This window comes from Dendrobium catenatum, unplaced genomic scaffold, assembly GCF_001605985.2.
Source record: "Dendrobium catenatum unplaced genomic scaffold, ASM160598v2 fragScaff_scaffold_1392, whole genome shotgun sequence".
NCBI lineage: Eukaryota > Viridiplantae > Streptophyta > Magnoliopsida > Asparagales > Orchidaceae > Dendrobium > Dendrobium catenatum.
In genome coordinates this window covers 607,385-623,121 of record NW_021319854.1, presented here as the reverse complement: position 1 = coordinate 623,121, position 15,737 = coordinate 607,385, and the positions used below count along the sequence as shown (strand labels likewise).

At 31.9% G+C, this 15,737-nt stretch overlaps 1 protein-coding gene across 1 annotated transcript; it reads left to right on the top strand.

The window, feature by feature from the left end:
- Positions 1 to 1,016: 1,016 nt before the first annotated feature.
- Positions 1,017 to 8,787, top strand: LOC110113916 (60S ribosomal protein L13-1-like). The gene is made up of 5 exons (XM_020846636.2): positions 1,017 to 1,170; positions 7,376 to 7,492; positions 7,755 to 7,888; positions 8,127 to 8,285; positions 8,377 to 8,787. The coding sequence occupies exons 2-5, from the start codon at positions 7,384 to 7,386 to the stop codon at positions 8,596 to 8,598; spliced, it is 624 nt and encodes a 207-aa protein (XP_020702295.1). The 5' UTR covers positions 1,017 to 1,170; positions 7,376 to 7,383; the 3' UTR covers positions 8,599 to 8,787.
- The last annotated feature ends 6,950 nt before the right edge of the window (positions 8,788 to 15,737 follow it).

Below are 15,737 nucleotides of genomic sequence, written 5' to 3'. Positions count from 1 at the left end.
AATTGTGAATACACATCCACAAGAAGCTTTGATATATGGAGATAGGAGTGTCAAAATAGGTTTTTTGGTCAGGTTCGAGTCCAACTTGAAATTGACCCTGCCTTCAATTGATCTGATCTGAACCCTACCCGATTAGATAAACGGGTTAGAAATTTAGACCCGGACTCGAACCGCTAACCAGTAGGTGGGAGCAGGGTGCGAGCGTAAGGCGGGGGTATTCATGACGCGATGTGGGACAGTGACCCGGGTCTATTTCAAGTTTCTTTCGGGTTTTCAGCTTGACCAAATCCGTCACGAAATTAGAAACGGGTTAGAACATGAAACCCAAACGTTACCTATTTTTTTATCTGAAAACTGAAATTTTTGGATTGAATTCGGATTGAATTTTTGAATCGTGTCGAATTTTGACACACTTACATGTAGACCTAATAATTTATCCCGAAACCCATATTGTCATTGGGCTAGACAAGTCATATTTAGATATATGATTTGTTCTATACATTAAAAGAACCGGCTTTGGCTTGAACAATTATTACGTCCTCCGACCGGACGTAGAGGAACGTCCGGTCGGAGGCAAATTTCTGCCAAATACCGAGTTGTACCGAGTAAACACCGAGCAATATCAAATAATAACGAGGAATAACATCATGTGAAGACCCAATACCGAGTTATTTCGAACTATCTTGAGCAATACCGAGTTATACAAAAGTTGTATCGAGTATTTCCTAGAAAAAACTCGGTACAACTCGGTATTTCTCGATATAGCTCGGTATTGGTCTTCAAAAAGCGGTATTCATCGTTATTATCAAATAATACCTAGTTGTACCGAGAAAACACCGAGTTTTTTGACGAAAATTTGACTCCGACCGGACGTTCCTCTACGTCCTTGCACCGGATGTAATAAAAGTTCCTTTGGCTTAAGCATACACTGACCGGATCAATATCGGGTCTAACAAGCCACTACCCAAATGAAGTATTGTTAATAGCAGGTTTGAACGAACGGCTAATATCGAGTGTTGGATGAGTCCAGTAAACGATGGGCGGGATCAATACCGTTTAAGTTAGGGCTTCAGGTATTTTATGCTCCTTCTCCTTCCTTCAAGACCCTGAGCCGCAGCATCTCGGGCGCCGGAAGTTGGAGGTAGAAAGCTAACGCGGCGTCGGCATACCGTAAACCCACTGTCCTTCTTCCTTTTAACTTTTTCAATACCTCTTTTCAGTTTTTCTTCAGCTTCTTTTCATCCTAAATAGAGAGCATTTCTCTTATTTTGTTTGTACCGAATCCCTAACTTGAATATGCTTGTGATTTTTAAGTTGCAAACCAATTCCTGCTACTATGTGCTAGAAGTTGATGATTTGGGAAGAATTACTGGCTGATTTTAGTATTGGTTTTAATCGATTTGAAGGATGCAATTTGAACAGCCTTTTCTAAGTTCTATTTTAACCGACTTCAATTTTCTTGCTATTTTAAAGAAGTTCTTGTGATGAGATAAAAATTTTCACAACTGGATCGGTATATTACCCAACTTTCAAAAGCTTTATTTTTTCGCAATAGTTTTACAACTAATTCTATATGCGGCTACGGCCGTCGGGAAAATGTTTTTATTACTTGTAACATGAAGGCGAGCTATTAGGTGTTATGGTTTAGGAGGAAGTTTTATGCCTTCTTTTCGTTTTTTTTTGGAACCTGTAAGTTTTATGTTTCATGTCTTCTGCAGTACTGGTATTCCTGGAAAGTGAAATGATTTCTGGTATTACTGGACTGTCTGATTCAGTGAAATCTGCTATATGATATTTTTGTTATTGGCAAGATTTCAGTTGTTTGGTTTGCTAACTTATTTAAATATATGAGATATGTAAATATTATCTCATACTTTGTTGGTATGTCTTGTGGCATCTTGATATCTAACACTAAACCAAAATTACCAATAGCATCTTGATAATATTCATATTATTTATATCTTAGGAACATGAAAATCTTAGTAACTAAACCATATACCCCATGTCTGATTTCCTAGAGATTGTCTTTAAGGATTTTGACAAGATTAATATTTTTTCTACAAGAGATGCTATTCCCTTTGAGATCACTAACACAATATTTCTGAAGTAACAAGCAAAAACTTTGACTTCAAGAAAATAATCTCTGTTTATAAATAAGCAAGGGGGACATGCAACCCAATAAAGATTTTATTTTTGGCTTGTGAAATTGTTGCATTGACCTTTTTGTGTGTATGTTCTCATTTTTCAAAATACTTCACATTTAGAAGTAGAAAATTTATTTAGAAAGCAAGAAGAAGATGTTGTTAATTAGTTCTTAGAGCTTAATATCATATTTCTTATATAAGTTACTACTTAATCGGTAATCCTTAATTATAAAAAAAAGTCTTAGTAACTTGTAATATTATTCTTCTTTTCACGTTTTGTATTTTTGAGTGTTTATTGCATTATCAATTTTGGCCATATTTGTATAGTTAGGGATGATAATGAGAGTTAGATTTTGACCCAATATCATGCATAAATCACAAGATGATAGATCTATATGTTTTATGCTTTGCGTGAAAGCTTAAAAATATATCAGGTCATTTATTATGTATTGACTTAGTATTTATGTATGCATTATATGGTAAAGTATATTTCAACCTCATTTATGAAATCCTTAAAATGTGCTAGGTGATTTTACATAAGTTAGATTGTTATACATCATAGATTCTTATATAAGTTAATGCATGGAAGTGTAAGGCAATCTTGAGCTTCTTGTGAAGGAGTTTAGAAGGAATTGATAAGAGAGATAATAGGGGAGAGGACAAAGAATGATATAGGGATATCAAGAAACTCATTTTCAAGGGATCAAATTATCATTTTGAAGAATTGATGGTAACTTTTTAAGGAACTTCTAAAATTGATATTTTTATGTTTTTAATTCTCCTTCTTTGTTATCTATGTTAAGTCATTCTCTTCCCTTAACAGACTTGTATTTTCTCTTTTTTTCTTTGTTAAGCAATGGTGTACTTGAGATTTTGAAAGGGGTGATGAGTGCTTTTTAATTGTACACATACTTTTTGCCTTTTTGTTAGAGCAGATCTTCTCCTCTCCTGTGGGCTTAAACTTGCTTATGTTGAACATTATAGATTTGTTTTACTTTTTGTGGTGCTTGGTCTCTTTTGCAATTATTTTATGGTTCATTGTATTTGTTCATGGATTGATGCTTCCATGAAGTTGGACTATTCTTTTCTGATTATCTGGTATAAAGAGTGGAGATTTATAAGGAATACGAAGATGTAAAGTTCAAGATCAAACATTTGATGGTTCAAAGATTTTTTGGAGTTTCATGATGCTTGGTTTTCTAAACCCGTAGTGACTTATGAAGTCACTAATCGGTGTATCAAGATTTTTGGAGCTATGAGTGAAGAAGACTAAGATAATGAGGGATGAGAAAGCTCTCTATCATTGCTATTTAATCCATTTTATTCATTATCTCTATCATATTATTCTCTTACGGCTTGAATGATTCAAGGCTTCTCTTTTTTCTTTGTTAAGAGAGAATGTACTTGAGTTTTGGGAAGGACTAATGAGTGTTCTTTTATTGTACAGCATGATTTGTTTCATTTTTGTTAGTAATTAGATGATCTCTCATTTGTTGTCGACATATGTTATTATATTAGATCCTCTATTATCTTGTGGACATAGGCTTACTTTAGTTGATTAGCACAAATATTGATTTTTTTGTGGTGTTTGATCTTATTTGTAGTTATATTATGGTTCATCGAATTTGTTCTATGTTTTTGTAGACATTATTTCTTGAATAGTTGGTATCAAACTAGAGCTTATGAGAAATATGATAACATGAAGTTTGAGATTGAGATGTTTTGTGGCTCAAAGAGTTTTGTGCTTTGGAATTGTAAGATGTGTGGTGCTCTAATTCAATATGGACTTGTTAAGGCAATTCCATGATTGAAGAAGATAGGATAATGATGGATGAGAAGCCTCGCTTAATTATTCTACTAGTGTGCAAATGAATCAATAGGCTAAAAAGTTACTCTTGACTAAGGTTGGTCAGACTTGTTAATGATTGTTTAATTAACTAAACAAATTTAAAAATTTTCATAAATATTCAATTAATAAATGAACAAGCATGAATAGTCAGTTGCTCTAATTTATTATAATTAATAATATTATATAAAACTCACGAAAAATATTTTTACAAAGCTCAATTAATACTCAATAATACACTTATTTAATTCTTGATAATCTGCTTGTTTAGAAACAAATTCATGTTTAAGACTTTGTAATAAATTCATTTAATACTTTAAATATTTAATTATTACATCATTTGATATATCTAAATTTTTTATTTATTTTAGTTAAATAAAATGTTGTATGTTTTATGTTCATTAAGCAGATGTTTGATAAGGCTTGTTCAATTAGCAACCTAGTTGTTCGATAGTTTTGTTCATTTATAAGTTTTATAAGGCCCATTCAGTTAGCGGACTAGCAGGTCGATAGTTTTATTTATTAATAGACTTGATAAGGCTTGTTTGTTGTAACAAATATATAAATAATACGACTTGTAATTGGCTTAATAAGGCTCTTTTATTTTTCCAAGTGAGCTACTCGGTTATAGCTCGGCAATCATAATGTGAAATGATCTTGAGCCAAGCTCAATTCTAGTTCATACATCCATGTTATTAAATAAACTTAAATCAAGCTCGAGCCAAGCGCAATCAAGGTTTTTTTAAAATGAGCATTCGAGCTCAAGCAAGCTCTTGATTGACTTGGTTCAGTTCATTTGTTGTTCTAGATTCAATTATATTTGGTAAATGATGTTTTTGACAGTGGCCTTAGAGGAAAAAACTGCGAAAGTTTTGTGGCTCAAGCTTTAGTTTTTGTAAATGGCCAAAAGTCTCTCAACAAACTTTATTAGAAGTAAAATAACTCTACTTGCTTCTTGTGCATGTCATTATGTTATTAAATTGCATTTAAATGTGTTGAATTTCATCATTTGAGATTCAAAGAATATTAATGTAACTGTTGAGGATAAAGTTTATGCTTTGTTGCTATTGTTCGCTTTATCTCCTTCTGAGCATTTTTGGGAAACCATGCTGTATGGATGTAACACAATAAGTTTAGAGGATGATAATAGTTAACTTCTTTCAAAGGCGGTTGAGAGATGACGATCAATTGAAGGTTTATTGTAGGATCTTATAAGCATGAGTGCCTCTAGTCATGCTAGGTACAAGTTTGTAGCAAGTTTTAGAATATTAATTCCTTTTGCTGTAAGAAGAAAGTTTATATAAAGAGGGATTGTCATGGTTTAAAGAGGAAAAACTGCTTGCAAATGGTAACAACAAGGAGAAGTTGGGCGATGTTAATGTAATTGCGTATTGGTTTGGTTTTGATATTAGTGATATTTTTTTTGGTGATTGATGAAGATAGGTGCTAAAAGTCATGGATTATGAGCTCAACTTTTATTCAAATGCATTATATTTTGGAGATATTTTTCACATATGAGCTAAGTTATAACCGTTGCATTTTCATGAAAATGGAGTTCTGCAAGACGAGAGATTTTGCATGGTGGAGTTGTGGATGCATGAGGTTGTGTTTGTTTCGTTGATTGGAGTCAGGTATGTTCTAAAATGGAGAAAAAATATATTAATTTTAAGTGCTCTCAGTGTTGTAGGATGTATATTCTCTAGTAATGCTAATACCTTTGAGGTTTGTACGTTTGCTTTGGTTATCTTGAAGAAAAATAGACTTGGTGGATCTATGTATTACATTATGCAATACCCAATGTTGATGATTTAGATTTGATAACCTTAGTGAAACATCTAAATTTAGAGAAGCAAAAAAGAGTTAGCATTTAGTTTTTGGGAATTGTTCTGGAATGAATAGATGCACAAGTTGAGGGAGGGATTTAAGAGATGGTTAGAGTACTCTATCACATAGTCTTTCTCAATACTAGTTTGTACAGTTACAAAATTTAAATTGAATATATGCTTATTTTATGATAAAAAATTTAGTAGGCGCACGATGGTTTTAGCAGGTACACCTTCATAATGTAATATTTGTGCTACACATCTCTCTTGTAGATACTCAACTCGGACGAAATTTTATGCTTGATGAGTCTTCCAGGGTTTTGTCGTTTTAGAGTGATTGCCTTGAAGAGGAGTTATAAAGCAGATGCGTTTCATTATAATATTAAGTTAAGGGTGAGATTTGTTAGATATTTACTAATTATCATACATGAATGACATTGTGAGGTAGTTTACAAGCTTTTTATGTGAAATTATGTTGGGTATTGACTTGATTTAATATTCATGCATGAAACACCTTGTGGGTAGGTATCAATCTTCTTGTGTAAAAGTTTGAAATTGTTGTGATTTTGCAGTAGTTAGGTATTTTTGCAAGGGGTGGTAGCTATATAAGTTTGAAATATCATTGTAACAAATTGATGGTACCTTAATTTGAGAGATTTGGTGCCACTTTTTTTTTCTTTATTGAGCGGGAGTTTATTTAGGTTTTTGAAAGGGTTGGTCATGTGTTTTTATTATACATTATGATTGTGACTTATTTGATAGTAGATCAAATACTCTCTCCTCTCTTTTGGATGTAGGCTTACTTAATTTGAATTGCATAAATGTTTCTTGATTGCTCTAGTATTTTTAAATAGACACCAAAAAACATTTTCTTCAAGTTGATTTTGAGACCAAATGTACTACTTTTATGACATGTTTTCTAAATTTCGTATTGTTCTTATATATCATTTGATTTTAAACTCAAAACTAAGCACAATATGTGATAGATATCACTTTCATAATAATACCGCTTATATCTTAGTAAAAGTTAACCATACATTGCACAGACACGATTTCTTAGATATCGCCATCAATGATTTTGATAAAATCAATTAATTTATTTGGAAATGACGTCCACTTCAAAAGCACTACGAAGAAATCTTCCCTGAAGCAGCAAATAAAGATTTGGACTTTGAAAAATCATTCTATTTGACTAATAATAAGAAAAGGGTCTATGCAGCATTGTAACCTTTTGTTTTTGTGCTGTAACTTGATGCATCAGAGGATTGGCTTTTTACTTGATTATTATCTAATTATTGAAATTCTTCATGTTGACGGAGCAGAATCTTGTGGAAAGCAAATATTTTGAGGAAGAGGATGATATTTCATTTGATATTAGAGCTTGATAATATCATTTTCTATATAAACTCTTTGCCCTGAACTGTGAAAATTGGCTTTTAAGAAGTTGTGATTATGTGTTAGCATTTTGTCTTGTCTTATCTTTTGATTGTTGCATTCTCAGTTTTATCAGATATGTGAGTTATTCTTGTGATGATTTATCTTTTTCCAATTGCGGTTTCTAGGTATAATCATGGTGAAGCACAATAATGTAGTGCCAAATGGTCACTTCAAAAAGCATTGGCAAAACTATGTGAGGACCTGGTTCAACCAGCCTGCACGAAAGACCAGAAGACGTGTTGGTAGGCATCTTGCACTATGTTATTTACAAATATCCTGAACTAGCTGTTTGTTCAGACTTGGCCCTCATTTGGTACAGCTTTCTTACTGCTTCTTAAAGCAGATTTTTAATAAAAAATTAAAAATTCTATACTAAAAAATTGTGTTAAGAAGCAACAAGAAAGCCGTTCCAAACGAAGCCTTTTAGATTATTTTTAATTGTTTCATTTGATGTTTTTTTCTAATCCTATATTTAATTAATTCAACTCTTGTTGGAAATTGCAGCTAGACAGAAGAAGGCTTTGAAAATCTTCCCTCGCCCAACATCTGGTCCCCTCCGCCCAGTTGTTCGGTGCCAGACTCTGAAGTACAATATGAAACCAAGAGCTGGTAGAGGCTTTACTCTCGAGGAACTCAAGGTATTTAGCAAAGTTTATCATCAAATTTGTTCTGTTTTCCTCTTACATGTTATATTGCACTATGAGTTCACATTTTTTTTGTCAAGTTGTTAATATACAGCCATTACTGTTCTCTTTCAGATCCCTGAACCCAGTAGACCTGCCTACCCTTTTCTTTTATTTTTAACAATTTGTATTATGTTCCTGAATCTATCATCATATGAGGTCTTTATAAATTCATATATCTGGCTTTATATAGGCTGCAGGAATTCCCAAGAAGCTTGCACCCACAATTGGCATTGCAGTTGATCACCGTAGGAAGAACCGCTCCTTGGAAGGTCTCCAGGCCAATGTGCAAAGGCTGAAGACATACAAAGCTAAGCTAGTCATTTTCCCAAGACGTGCAAGGCAATTTAAGGTGAATTATACTATCAAAACTTGTTCTCTTAGTAACTTTGTTTCGCATATGGTACTGGTGAGATATATTTTTCCTCAATTATATTATATAGGCTGGTGATTCCACTCCCGAAGAGCTTGCTACGGCCACCCAGGTGAAGGGTGACTATATGCCTTTTGTGCTTGACAAGCCTTCAGTTGAGATTGTGAAAGTCACAGATGAGATGAAGGCTTTCAAGGCTTATGGAAAACTTCGTGTTGAGAGAATGAATGCTAGGCAGGTTGGTGCCAGGTTGAAGAAGGCTGCAGAGGCTGAGAAGGAAGAGAAAAAGTGAAAACCCTGATGCAATCCATGACCAATTAGCCGAAGAGAGAATCTGTTTGCTTTTTGTCACTTGTCAGTTTTTTTTTTATTTTAAAAAAGATTTGACGGTTGCTTTCAAATGTTGGGACTAACGGTTCCTCTAGAATCTCTAGATGTACCACTTTGCTACTTAATTTCATCATGCTTTCAACTTCATCTACTTGGCTCTTATATATTTATATTTTGGTACCCCCTTCTGTTCTACTTTTGAATTATCTTAGTGTTAAGAGTTATTGTGTTTAATTTTTATTATAGAAATCTCTAATATTTATTATTATAATATAAAATTATTATTATTAAGTATATTTTTATTAATTTTATCTTATTTTAATTATTTTTCATGTCTCGACTAAACTGGTTGCTTGCATGGATGATTATTTGTTGCATGTCATGACAAGAATGATTTGTTGAGCTGTTTTACTAAAACAATTGCTAGCAAAGGTTTTGTTGGATCCAAATATTTTTTTTTTTGGATGATACTTGATGTTATTAGCAGGCATGCTTAGTGAGTGAGTGTGTTGGAATCTATGTGAGAATGGAGAGTAGAGCTAGAAAGATAATAAATAGAATAATAATAAAAATAATGAATCACGAACTAGCATTGGAATCAATAAAAAAATAAATACTTAAATCATTTTTCATCTCTCTTTATTTATGGGATTTTGAAAGGTATAGGAAATGTTATATCAAAAAAAAAAAAAATTACAACTTTATACAAATGTCTAGACATGATGTGATCCTTTGATTGGTTGAAAGAGGATGAGGTATGAAGGGCTTCAATGAGTTATCTTTGGGTGAGCTCATTAGTGTTGCGTAGCAAGTAGGCTTGGGTGAGTTAGTTGGCAAGCGTTAAGATGAGGGGACCTGTGACCAACATGTTTTTGTATGTTGCCAGTGACTTTTGTGAGAGATCTTGGATCTCCTAAGAAGTGAGTCAAGTGACATATTGTCATGGGAAGGAAGAAGCCCTTCGGATGATTACGGAAAGATGAAATGATGGTTCATTAAATAGGCATTTTTTTGTAGCTTAGCTTGACAAGATTGCATGAGGATGATTGCTTTGGAAAAGACCAAGAGATTGAGATGGTAGTCAAGGTATATGGTGGGTGTTGAGTTCCTAGCTTGATGAGATGAGAATTCTTTGATTTTCCTTACAATAGGGCAAGTTCCTTGGTAGCCTCAGGAGAGTTTTGATTGTTTTCCTACGAGTTTCAGGCAAGTAGCACCTCTTAGATCAGTAGGCGAGTTCCCGTCGTGGGCCCCCCTTGAGGGCGAGTTCCTTTAGCATGATATCTCAACTACTTGTTTAATATCTATGAAAGCATATATGAGTATGCATTTAGTTTCTCAATTCACTGGACCTTTTGGCATGTGAATGACAAAAAGGGTGAGTGAATGATTTTTAATATGATTATCAGACATAAAGCATGAAAGTAAATGGAGTGTTAATTAATACCTTCGTCGCTTGCTAACTACATTAACACTCCAAAATGTTTAAAATGGTTTGAAGCGACAAAGGTCGAAGGGATCATAGTCGGCTAGTGATGAATGTCGGATGGATCGTAATCAGTGAGTAATGATATTTAAAGGGACGATAGTCAGCGGGCAATGATTGTCACACCAAGAATCTAATTTAGAAGAATTCTCTCTTAGCTTTTAATAATAACACCACATCTCTCTAATTTTATTTATCAATAATTATCGGCAATAAAATTATAATTCAAAGTATCAATGTACATCTGTATTCGTTATTCCAAGAATTATATACATTACTCGTGAATCATACAATCATATCATCTAACCAAATCCTGATTACAAAAGAAAAACTAAAATAAAAAAAAGGAACCTGAGAAAGCCTAATTAATATCCCACTCCTGCTCCCTTGCCCTGATCTGAAATCAATTAAATCACATATAATGAGTTAAATAACCTAACAAGTTACACTAAAATCTTATAACTGAATTCCAATATATCAAAGAAGAAGTATGCATGTCATTAATCAATTCACAACAATAATAGTCATATGATCAAGAATCATTGCAGAAATAATAAAACTCACATACAGTACTATAAGAATCTATCAATAGTAAAACAGTATGGTATGTAAGCTAGTAAAGTAGTACAGTGGAAAAATCAATAAACTATTACAAGTGTCGAATCCAAAAAAAAAGTCATCATAACAGAACTATCAATCAGTAAAACAATCGTATAAAGCGGTAAAACCAAAGCATCAGTAAAAAATTGTCAAACTTAAATAACTATTGTAAAATTTTATAATAATATATACATGTTATCTAGTGAGTCTATATCAGTATCATATATGTATCTTAATCACATGCTTAGTATATCATGTGCTTAGTATATTACATATATAATATCAGTAGTAAATACAGTGAATCAATAACAGTAATAGTATTAATAACAATTCAGTAATGGTATCGACTATGGTGTTGGTATCAGTAAATCCAATAGCCGTAGCATTAAAACAATGCAATAATAATAAATATGTATAATAAATTTTTATAGTAACAGTAAATTAGTACAATATCAAGAAAATGGCATAGTAATGATGAATATGTAATATGTATTTCAGTAATCACACTTAAACTAGTAAGAAATCCTGACTATCACTATAATTTTTAGTAGTCGGTATCCTATTAGTAAAAAATGTTGTGTCAGTAAGCATATATGTCACACTTTTTCCGTCGGTACAGAAATAACTCCTTATAACTCCCAATCATTCCTTTGAAATCATTATATCATTTTATAGTTATGGATAACACCAAACCAATGTATTTAAAAGAAAGTTTGTCGGCCCACCATCTTGTATAGGTCAATCAATTTTTATCATACGATTCAACCAATCTTTATTTAGGCTTAACCAATCTATTTATCTTTTACACACATTACAATGAAAGCAATATTTACCAGCTATTACCCAATTATATACTAGTATTCATTATTAATGCTTATATTAAAAACATGCTTAGTAAAATACCTATAGAGTGAAAATGCATAATTTCAAAATATAACTAAATTATTAAAGATTGTGAAAAATATCATTTCAAGACTTTAATCGTACTACAACACTATTTTTCAAAGTCAAAATTATTTTTTATTCAATTAAAACCATACAAATTCTAAAAACTAGGTATAAAATTTTCATAAATCACTCAAAAACATTCAAAATCTAAATCTAAAAAATATATAAAAAGTTGCATTATGAAAGTTTTACAAGTATAAAGTTATCCACATTTTGCGATAATGAAAATAGAAATTTAATTAGAGAAATTGCAAAAACATCAATATTTTTAAAGCTTAGATAGGCATAATGCAACCTAACTCGGTCCAATAACTTTATCAACTGGCCTAACGACTAAAAATGGCCCGAAGCTCCTCAAAATTGAGTTTCTCTCACTAAAAATTCTCTCTTTCTTCTTCGGCGACTGTAAATAATGAAATTTAAAATATATAAAAATAAAGATAATGGCTAAGCGCTGCGGCACTAGTTTATTTTTTTCAAAAATATAAAGATTGGAGAGATGCAATGTCACTATTTGGGCGCCAGGTACTATAGCAGAGCTGAGGCACTCCGACACCTAGCGATGAGGCACTCAAATAGTTATACTTTTTAGATTTTGCCAAAATTCTATCCAGACCCAGGACTTATTCTAAAACTTACACAACTATTTTCAAGCATTAAAAGACTTCCAAATATAGTCAAATAGGTGGGAAACATATAGTCAAATTTGTACCTTTGAAAAAAAAATTAATATATTTTTTAGTTGTTACAATCAATGTTGTGAAAATAAGACCAGACACGAACCACGAGAAGGAGAGGTTCATGATTTAACCGGTTGAATTGGATGACATAATAAAAAATAATATTATTAAAAATTAATAAAATTAACATAATAATGATATTTTCATTCCAAATACTAGATAAAAAGTTAAACAAAATAAAAATTATGAAACATATAACTTACATAATTAATTAAAAGAATTATTTTAAGAGGCAAAATAATCTCAATCTCTTTAATTTCTAAGAATTTTACACTCATAATAAATGATAATTTAATATTCAATTTTTTTCAATTTTAAATTTGAATTTTAATTTTATTTAATTTACATATAACAAATCAATTTAATATAAATTTTTACTATTTAATTACAATATTCATTATAAATTTTATTCAAATATAATTTTAGGAATTTTATTATAAATTATTAATTATATTTATGTTATATTTAACTATATTTATATCATATATGTTATATACCAATTTATTCATATATTTATATCTAAAAATATTTATATAAAAACATTATCATTAATAAATAGATAAAATTATTTTTTAGTTTATAAATAAATAATAAATTACTATTATTAACTAATAAATAAATATTATTACATTATAAATAATGAATTAAAAATCTATTTAAAAATGAATTTTATGGATATTATACATGTTATTTGCTCAGAACCTCAACATATTTCTTTAGTTTCACAAAACTTGGAAACTCTTTCTTGCTATTGTTTAATATATATTTGAGTTTTTTTCTTTTTTAATGTGTTAAGAGCTCACATGGAGTGATGAGGTCATGTGAAAATGCTTCATGCTGAATTTTGGGTCAAATTAATATTAAATAAGATTTCATGCTAATTTAAAATTAAATATTTAAATATAATTATTTTGTATTATTTAAAAAATCATATAATATTTAATCTTAATATAAAAAAAAATTAATTATTAATTAATTATTTAAAATTGTGGTAATTAATGGGAGGGTTCACCAGGGCGGTTCGCGATTGAATGGCACTGCTGACTGGTCAGTAGGTTTGATGCAAAAATGCGTTTTATTTCAGGCAAGCGATAGAGGTTAGATGGACTATAGTCGTGTGACGTAGTCAGAGGGACCGTAATTAATGAGCAACTGTTGTCAGAGGGGAGCCTCGGTTGATAGTGGTTGAGCATAGGCCCAACGGCGGGCTGAGTGGGCTTGCGACGATGATCGGGCCTGTGAAGTCTGGCTACAATTACTAAGCAGTGAGGGTTCGTCGACGGTTGTGAATGGGTGAAGCGCGGGTTTATTAAACCTCAAAGTTCTCTTGAGTCTCTAACTTAGGGTCCAATCCTTCTCCCAAAAACAGTCTCACAAAACTCCAATCCATGTTCAGGTGGATTTACAGGGAGAAAAAAAATTTAATTCATCTCTCTAAAATCATATCAAAATCATCGAGAAAATATATTAAAACGTACGCTAAATCCATTGAAATGCAAAATCTAGGTTTTCGGTCTTCCAGTTTGAAACAATGTTCTCCTAGAGAGCAAGGAGACCCCTTATTTTCGTTCAAGATGAAAAATTGAGGGAAACGAGAACTTCCTACCACTTAAACCTGAGAACTATATACTCTTTTAAGCTCAAGTGTATTTATTTTTATTTCAGTTCAATCAATAAAATAAATAAATACTTTGCCTCTACAAAATAATTATTTTCATATAAATTTAATTAGATGCCACATAAACAAAATAATAAATTTAAATAAATAGACCATGAATTAATTGAATCAATTTTAAGAATAACATCTAATATATAATTCCTTTACTTATTTGTATTAAATATATGGAACACACACCATAAATTCCCAATCTCTCTTCTTTGGCTATTGCAGTGTGATTTTTCATATATATATATTATTATATATATAATATATATATATTTTTTTTTTTTTTTTTATTTATTAATTTTGGTAGAAACTTTTGCTCTGTATAGAATTATATAACAATTAGCCATGGTAAAAATTTATTCCTTTCACTCATATTTGATATCAAAGTGAACTATGAATGATATGTATGTAATAATAAAATTTTGGGTGTTAGATATGCAAATAGAGTAATTTTTTTTTAAATCCCATATGTATAATTTATGCAAAAAAAAAAAAAATTTCTCATTCCGCTGTGTCAATCTAAAGCTAACAAATATATATATATATGCAGCTCCAGAAAGAGTATATATTTTGAGAAGATGAACATCATTAATTCAGTCTAAAAATACTAAGTGCTATCAACGAGGCTGAGGTTTGAGCAGCTCCTACTAAGAAGCTCTATGAATTCTCTTGCAGAATCTTCGCTGTCAACGCTGTAAGCTACAGGCTTTGTGCTACAGATGAAATGGATGCTTCAACCTCAACTATTACTGAATCACTGATTGCAAGCAGGTACCACCGTGCGGTCCCTTTCAATTCTAGATTTTAGGCTTTTTTGGCCCTACACTATTTTTACGAAACAAAAGGACTGGATCTATGGAACTTCGACGTTCACAAAACTTTTTTACATTTTCTGAAAAGCCTACTGAAAATGCACTTCATGAGAGATTTATTATTTTCCAACATGAAAATAGCCTACAGAAAAAATAAGTTGTGGTCCATTGCTTAGTGGGAGGACCAGACAAATATTTCCCAAGCAAAAGGTGTAAGATGATCCACCAAATTTGTGAAAGAATTTACAAAGATTGCTCTTTCATATCTATTATACAAAAAAATCTGATTTTGATTAGTTCACTTAGAATAGACCTCAAAATCCACCGAGGTTTAGAGTGGTTAGTGGGCGAGCACAGTTGGGAACCCCCCATCCCGGGTTCGAATACACGCTACTAAGGCCTCGCCTCTTAAGTGGGGCAAAACAAGTGTGGGCCAAATACTGGTAGGTTCAGTTGAGGGATTAGTTACGCCGCCAAACACTTTCTTTGGAGTGGTAGCGGGTAGATATCTCATTCCAAAAAAAATAAAAAAAAACTATAGCATTACTGTTCATACTTTTGGTAGCTCATCTTGAACTTTCGGGTGGAGTTTGGCTACCAACAAGGTTCGAAGCTTGCGGGGCTCAAAAGTTCCAAAATAAAAATAAGAAAAAACTGATCCTACTTTTCAAATCTCTGCACAAGCTTCAAAGCTACAGTGTCTATGATTAAAGATAGAGATTGAATGACGAAAACCAGCTAACACTAGGACCCAATACTATACTCCCATCAATGAATGGCAGAGAGATGCTGACCTGAAGGATTGGGCCCCCCCCTAATTCCAAAAGCATCATCATTGCCAGAAATATA